General features: G+C 51.0%; 1 protein-coding gene across 1 annotated transcript; it reads left to right on the forward strand.

Moving 5' to 3' along the window:
- Positions 1-5023: 5023 nt before the first annotated feature.
- On the forward strand, positions 5024-7553 carry LOC138371656 (mucin-21-like). Its single transcript, XM_069336656.1, has 3 exons — positions 5024-5518; positions 5718-6013; positions 7442-7553. Exons 1-3 carry the CDS (start codon positions 5024-5026, stop codon positions 7551-7553), a joined length of 903 nt encoding a protein of 300 aa, XP_069192757.1.
- Positions 7554-8087: the final 534 nt, after the last annotated feature.

Raw genomic sequence — 8087 nt, forward strand, 5'->3', positions numbered from 1 at the left:
ACAACACCCGAGCCCTGGTAAACACATCAGGAATACCCACCCCACCCTCCCACACAGCTAACACCAACGTCGAGTGACGAACCGGGTGGTAACGACCGCACCACACGTACCTATAGACCTGACGTTCCAACTCTAGAGCCAGCCGGCGATCTAGGGGGAAACACTGAGCCATGAAACAGACACGTGACAAAACCTTGGAAATTAACAAGCAACGCCCACTGATAAATCGTCAACAGGCGTGCAGTCAACAACCCAATCGCAACACCAACACTACGGGAAACCGCACCCCAATTACAGTCCAAAGACTGCTCATAGGAAGCGAACCAGGTAATCCCCAAAACATGCAAAGAGGAGACTACCGGAAACCAAGACCCCACCTTCACAAGGCGAGAGGACCACCCACCGATTCCCATAAGACAGGACTACGCACGATTGACCCGGGCCCCAGTGGCCAACTCAAACCTCTCAACCACGACCTGGACAGCCCCAACAGAATCCTCAGAGGCCACGAACAGGTCGGTATCATCCGCATAACCGCATATGGGTAACCTAAGACCAGACAGCAGATGTAGGGGGGGGGGGGGGGGCCGGATCAATGGACAAGCCTTGACATCCCGAAAAAAAGACTCCTGAAATAGCACATAAAGGAGCATAGAGAGAGGACAACCCTGCCCCGCTGAGCGACGTACAGGGAAAGAATCACTAAAGAATCCATTGACGCAAACCTGACTACAACATTGAGCGTACAACATGCGTACCCAATGAAGAAATAAAGGTGGAAACCCAAGCCTCTCCAATACACAAAAAACAAATGCGAGTGACACACGGTCGAAAGCCTTCGACCAATCCAGGCAAAGCATCGCCGCCGACGAGCGAGAACCCAACACATACGTGAGCACATCCCAAAACAATGCATTGCACTGCAACAACGAGCGACCCAGAATACCACAAAATTGTTCCACAGAAACAACAGATGCAACAACACGGCGAAACCGACCAGCCAAAACCTTGGACAGGACCTTATAGTCCACATTCAAGAAAGTAATGGGCTTCCAGTACGAGAAGAACCGCAAATCGCCCGGCTTCGGGAGGAGCTGCACAATCCCAACGCACTGAGACATAGGCAGAACGCACCTCTGAAGACAAGTCCGGACCACCTCCAGAAGAACATCCCCCAACACATCCCAAAATGCAACATAAAACTGACAGGAAGACCATCCGAACCCGGCACCTTCCCGGAACGAAACGACCGGATCACCTCAAAAAGCTCCCTCAACGAAACATCTTCCACCAAACTGACACAATCCGCTGCAGACAACCCCGGAACGCACCTACCCAAAAAACTCTCCGCAAGCGCGGCGTCGCCTACCAACTCCTCATAGAGCGCAGTGTTACGGTGCCCTCTCCTATTTCTTTCGTTTGCCGGCTTAAAGAGTCATATCAGCTCTCCCTACTGATTCTCTGAGGTTCAGGGAGTCTAATGATATATGTGGCGACCAGACCGGCTGCCAGTTAAGGGAAGGGAGTTATATTATAAGTTGTAAATAAAGGAAAGTTGGCGCCCTGTTATAAAATGAAACAGTATCCCCTACGGCAGATATGACCTTTTGGAAGGGACACAAGCCGATCGCGGATTGGCCGACGTAGGTCGCGGGCGACAAATCAGGGCCCGCCATGACGTCACCGAGTGCCCCGGGCGGCGCCAACGTCAGAGTTGTACTGACCGTGGAAGCGACAGGACGCGCCTCGGTCTGCTCTCAAGGATTGGAGGCTCTGCAAGCCTTGTTCAGTGGATTGAGCTGGCCTTCGCAGCCCATCACAGTTATTGGAGACCCTGCGCTTCTGGGAAGCCAAAGAGGAACCAAGTTCAGTGAGCAGAGAAGTGCCAAACTTGGAAAATAGTCGGCGACGACGCTGGGCGGCGCCGCTGGCTGGACGTTGAGGTCTGAAGGGTGGGCGAGCAAGCTAGCTGTGACTGGGGTCACATCCACTGAGAATCTTGGAAGGACGACACCGTGCCTAGGACAAGGAGCGACGCCCTGTGGGAGAGGCGAGTGTGGGGAAAAATAGTGATTAGCTCAGCGCCCATCGATGAACCAGGATTGGGGCAGCTGAATCTCAGGGATTGGAACGGCGACGACGCGAAGGCTTCACGACACCTGAGGACCTGTGGAACGTCCTGGATCGTCGAGGATCGACCCAAGGAAGCGTGGGAACCTCACACCATCGAGGGACAGGCGTCGTGAGCCAGGAGTGTAAGGTAGATCATTTTTCCCTCCCATTACCCCTTGTATGAGTAGGCTAGTTAGGCCACAATATTTACTTGTGTATGTGGCAGCAAGACTTTATTACTTTAATAGTAGAATAGGCTGCAAGGCAGCTTGTGTCCAGGACTGTCAGAGAGGACAGTGTGTATGGACGGCAGGACAGTGAAGAAGAGGTGCCGACGTGGTGAAGAGGCCCTCCTGTGAGAGTGCGAGACTCCTGTCCTGCCCAGTTGAAGGAGTGTTGGATGGTCGTGGAAGAAGAGGCTGACGATCTCCAGACTCATTATCCATATTCCATATTCATGTATTACTTGTGATTGTGTGTGTGTGTTCATGTAATTTGCATCAGTAAATCCACACATTTTATTACTGTGTTTGAGTGTGCCTCCATTTATGATATTTCTCTATGAGCATACATTTCTGGCTACAAACAATATATAATACACCCACTGAACTGCATTGCTGGGGTGCAGATATAATAACCCAGCTGGCGACCTTGCTAAGAGGAAGATAGAGAAGACAGGCGGGAAAGGAGTTCCTGCAACCTTTTTTTGTCTGGCAGGCAAGGCTCAGGGAGGTTATGGTTATAAGGTAAGCCTGAGTCTTCCTTCACTCCCCCACGGGTCTAGGCCGGAACTGTTAACAGCAGTTTCCCCGTGTTTGACTGAAGGGCTTCCAGGGTGAATCAGTGGCACCCCTTTGTGGTGGAAGCAAAGACCTGCGGAGGTGGGCATTGTTGGTCCTCTCTTGTGTGACCAAGGAGACTCCGGTGAATCCAGGGAGTCGGAGGGGCTGAGTATTTGGGCCTTTGAGCCCCTAGCAACCGAGTGTTAGCAGAGCCCCGGACCGCCCACCCCCACGTGACAGCAGCCAACTCCTGCCGAACATAATGCAACACATCACCGGTGTCCGAAACAACGGTCCCTTCCGGCTGTTGCAGAGCCGTAAAAAGAACAGAGTTCCACACAGCCCTCACCTTCCCTAAAAGAAACAGAGAGCCGTTCCCCGTCCACACGCTCACTCACACGAGCACGCACACGAATACCCTCACCCCACTCATTCTGCAAACCACAAATGCGCTCCTTACACTCCACAATCTCCCCAAAACATTCAACCCCAGCATTGAACCGCACATACAACCACAAAAGCCGTGCCTGAAACAACCGCGAAAGCCGTGCCTGTAACAACCGCAGCAACTCAAAGCGCCCAGCAGCCGCACGTTTGGCAACCATGCGAAAGAACAACCGACACTGCACCTTACTCCACTCCCACCACTCCAAAACAGTAGGAAACGCACATCACCAGGCCAAAACCCCAACCCACCAAATCCGAAACTGCCTACAAACTCGCGGACAACGCAACAACCCACAATTAAGCTTCCACCACCCCGCACCGACTCGCACTTGACTGGGCACATCAACCCGGACCACTACTAAACTATGGTCCGAGAATGCAACTGGGACAGTGCTGAAAGCAAACACAGAACACTCCCCTCCAGTAACATATACCCAATCAATCCGCGAACTCGCCCCACGCAAAGAAAATGTAAAAGATAACTCGGCCCCATAGAGCACAGAAGCGTCCTTGAAACTGCAAGAACGCACCACCTCCAGCAGCACACCCGAGACATTCTGTGGGTGAGCGCTACTACAGTCCTGCGCACTCGTCACGCAATTAAAGTCCCTCCCAAAAATCATACCTCGCATATCATGACGCAAGAAAGGGAGAAGTCCCACTCGAAAAAACTCCTCCCACTACTGACGGTGCGCGGCCCGAGGGAGCGTACATCGCCGCCGGAATGACGACCCCTAAAAATTCCACCCTCACAAACAAAACCCGCCTATCCTCGTCCATCTCCGTGTGAAGCACGGAGAAGAAAGCCCTCCTAGAAAACAACATAAGGGTCCCCTTGAAGGACGTCCTCAGCGGGTTTAGCACAACACTGAAATGCACACTCAAACACTGCAACATGGACACAACATGCACATTATGCTCCTGAATCAAAGCCACATCCACATGCTGCTCCTGCAGAACATCCAACAGGCCCAACTGGACCCCCAGATCGTTCAAACCCCGAACATTCAAAGACGCACAGACAACCGAGGGCGCCATCGGGAGAACCTCAGGACACCCCAACCCGACGCGTCCCCTGGAGGACACATCCACCACCGGAGGCACACCATGGCACACATCCGGTCGCACACCAGCCTGAACCCCAGGGCGCTCACTACGGTCGACGCCGGGCACCGCACCGAGCCCCACGGAGGACGGCTCTGCAGGCGCCCCAGTGTCCCCCACCAACCGGAACAGGGGCAGAGGTCCCCTGATGCACATCCTTCGACAGCACTACTACCAGGTCGCAATCACCCGGGGCAACCACCCACTGAGGGGAGCCATCAGCAGGAGGTATATCGTCCAACACAGAAGGCATCACAGAAGACAACACAGCGACGTCCACAGCATCGTCATCCATCGCATCTCGCTCCTGAGCCTACGTCCAGCAAGGCGACGCAGTCCGAGCCGAACGACGGCGCTTAAAAAGAGGCCACTGATCGTCGGAACTATCACCCCCAGCAAGCGGTGCCCCAGAAGAACCAGTGGCAGGCGGCGCCATAGCCAGGGTAGCACGATCACGCAGAACAGTAGCCTCAACAGCACAGGGCAAAAAGCCACTACCACGCCCGGATTCCGGAAACGGAGAAGGGGCAGACACAGCAGGCGGGAGAACACACTCCAGCACACGTGAGACATCCACCATGGACGACAGAGCCGGCGCAGGTGAAGAGGCACTGGGGAGCGAGGAAACCACTGAAGATGATGAGGTAGACGAGGCTGAGGCAGATGGCGGGGAGGAGGGCTCACCCACGACAAGCCCGGTAAGCAGACGGGCGTCGGCAGGAGAAGCAGGCACTACCCCTTCAGCAGCATCCAAGGCCCCCACGGAATCAACTATCCGCGGATGTACCTCTGCAACCACCGAACGACGAAGACCCGAAGCAAGAGGCTCCAGGTCCACAGAGCTCACTGGAGGGGCAGACATACCAGGGCCAGACAAAGCAGTGCCAGACGGAACGTCTGCCAAATCCGCCGCAGGAACCACACCAGGCACCAGGACAGAGCGAGGATCCGCCGAGGAAACCCCACGCTCCGACAAGCAGGGAAAATCACCCTCCAGGAAAATCGAAGGGACCACAGCACGAGGAACGTCACAGCCGACTGCCACGTGGCCCTCAGCACCACACCAGAAACAGGTCCTTGTCTGGCCCTGATAAAAGATCCGTAGAGGGAGGCCACGATACAAAATCCTGGACGGAATAGGGGTCGTGACCTGCATGACGAGCATACGAGCGCCCATACGGACCCCTCTCAGCCAGCCCGCACTCAAAGTGTTGAACCGGTGGTTCACTACCACACCATTCCGCGTAAATACCGACTTCATCTCCTCCACAGGGAAAGTTACCGGCACACCGTGAACACTCACATATTTCAAGGGGCCCCCAGGGATCCGAGATCACCACGGTCACAGCAGATTCAGTGGTAGTAAGCGTGCGGGCATCCCAGCGTGCCACAAACTCCCGGTACAACAACGATGAGGCGAATTACACCGCCACTCGTGTAGGCGAGAGCTTTTCCAGCCCCAGCAAATCAGCGACGTCCACACGGAGCACATCCAATAGCACTATCTCCACAATGGGCCAGTCTACAGCACCAGAAAAATCCAAGCGCACTGTGTCAACCCGCCGAACGTGGGTATCACAACCAACAACCATACCGCCAGCCGGGTCCCCGGCTAGCGGGTTCACCGCACCCGCCTCCATTCAACACCAGGCAACAACTGGCAGGTCAGGCGAGCACGTCTTGACTCCCTAGCGGCCAGCGAGGCAATCCCACCAATAATTTATATGCTTGACTACATATATAAACAATAAACCCCCATAATGTGAAAGAGGCGATTTGTGAGGACATTTTCGGCAATACAGTCCACTGAACATTATACAATTTGCTATCGAAATATATAAATTAACATAAAATATAAATTCTATATAAATTAATATAAATTAAATAAATATAAATCTCAGAGGCCTATTCCCCACAGGTATCGTTTAAATTAGGTCAATTTATTGTGCCTGTATTTAGGTGTCATTTACCTGTTACTTCCAGGTCTCGGTTAAACCATGGGGGTTTTTCTACCCAAAACACGTAAGTAAATAAATATTTAATATAAATCCTTTATTGTGACATTAACTAGAACTACATCCGTGTAGAAATAATTTCGCGAATTAACATTCATTAATTTAGATCATTTGGTTGGGCTACCAATAAACTGATTAGTGGATTGGAGTCGTGCCCCGAGACTTGCCAGTATTTTTTGCTGTAATTATTTAAATAATTAATTTACTGTATAACTAAATGTGGAAATCTTGGCAGATGATCAAGAACAGCGACTTTGTTCTAAAAGTGACGTTTTCCCAACATCAAATTACCTGAGTGAGTCTCCGCTAACAATTCAGCTATGTTCCTTTTTATATTTCTTTTGGTTAAAAAGATTCTTGAGTAAATCCTGTAATTTGTTGTTTTAAATAATTGAGTTATTTTGTAGTTATTTAAATTGGTATATTTTTATCTATAACGTTCCCATCTATCTATATAATTTATATACTACTGCGAATTAACTCAGCGAATTAAGTTGAAGAGAAAATCGCACATTATGACCTGCTCACCATGACAAGGCTGACGGCGTCGTAGGTGTAGTTGGTGTAGGTCTCAGAGACGAGTGTGTACTCCAGCAGCTGACGCACCCCCAGGAACATCACCCCTGCACCCTCCTGTTGGTCACACCTGTATATAGTCAACACATATCACACTCATCTATCATTTGTAAGCTCTGAATACATTCCTACAAACTGAAAATTTGCATGTTTAAATTAATTATTTGGTAATTTGCATTTTAGGGACAAATGACACTCTGAGCCCCTGAATAGGAAGGTGATGTTTTACGCTTTAGTAAGGTGAAATTATAATTATTTACTTTTATTTATTTGTATGCAAGAAGGAAGATTGGGCTGTGACAGTACACAATATTGGTGTTCTTTGATTCTGCAAACCGCACTAACACGCATAGCGTTACCGGCAGACATTGGTTATATGTATTTTATGTCCTGTGCTTCTACTAGACACCCCGTGTGCTGTACTACTGTACAGACACACCGTGTGCTGTACTACTACCAGACACCCCGTGTGCTGTACTACTACTACCAGACACACCGTGTGCTGTACTACTACTAATACCAGTCACACCGTGTGCTGTACTACTACCAGACACACCGTGTGCTGTACTACTACTACGTGTGCTGTACTGCCAGAAATTTGGAAAGCTGTTAACGTAGTCCTGATATACAAGAAGGGGATAGACGGGAGGCACTGAACTAAAGGCCAGTGTCCGTAACCTGCAAACCATGCAAGCTGATGGAGAAGATTGTGAATGGAAAGCTAGTGGAACATCTGAAGCGAAAGAACTTTGTAACACAGCATCAACATGGGTTCAGGGATGGCAGGTCCTGCCTCATAGGGCTACTTGAATTCTACGACTAGGCAACAAAAATAAGGCAAGAAAGAGAACGGTGGGCAGACTGCATATTTTTGGATTGTCAGAAAGCCTTTGATACAGTACCACACAAGAGGCTAGTGAAAAAGCTGGAGATGCAGGCCGGTGTGTAAAGGAAGGTACTCCATTGGATAAAGGAGTACCTAAGCAACAGGAGACAACGAGTCAGTGTGAGGGGTGAGGTCTCAGATTGGCGAGACGTTACAAGTGGAGTC

This window comes from Procambarus clarkii, chromosome 36, assembly GCF_040958095.1.
Source record: "Procambarus clarkii isolate CNS0578487 chromosome 36, FALCON_Pclarkii_2.0, whole genome shotgun sequence".
NCBI lineage: Eukaryota > Metazoa > Arthropoda > Malacostraca > Decapoda > Cambaridae > Procambarus > Procambarus clarkii.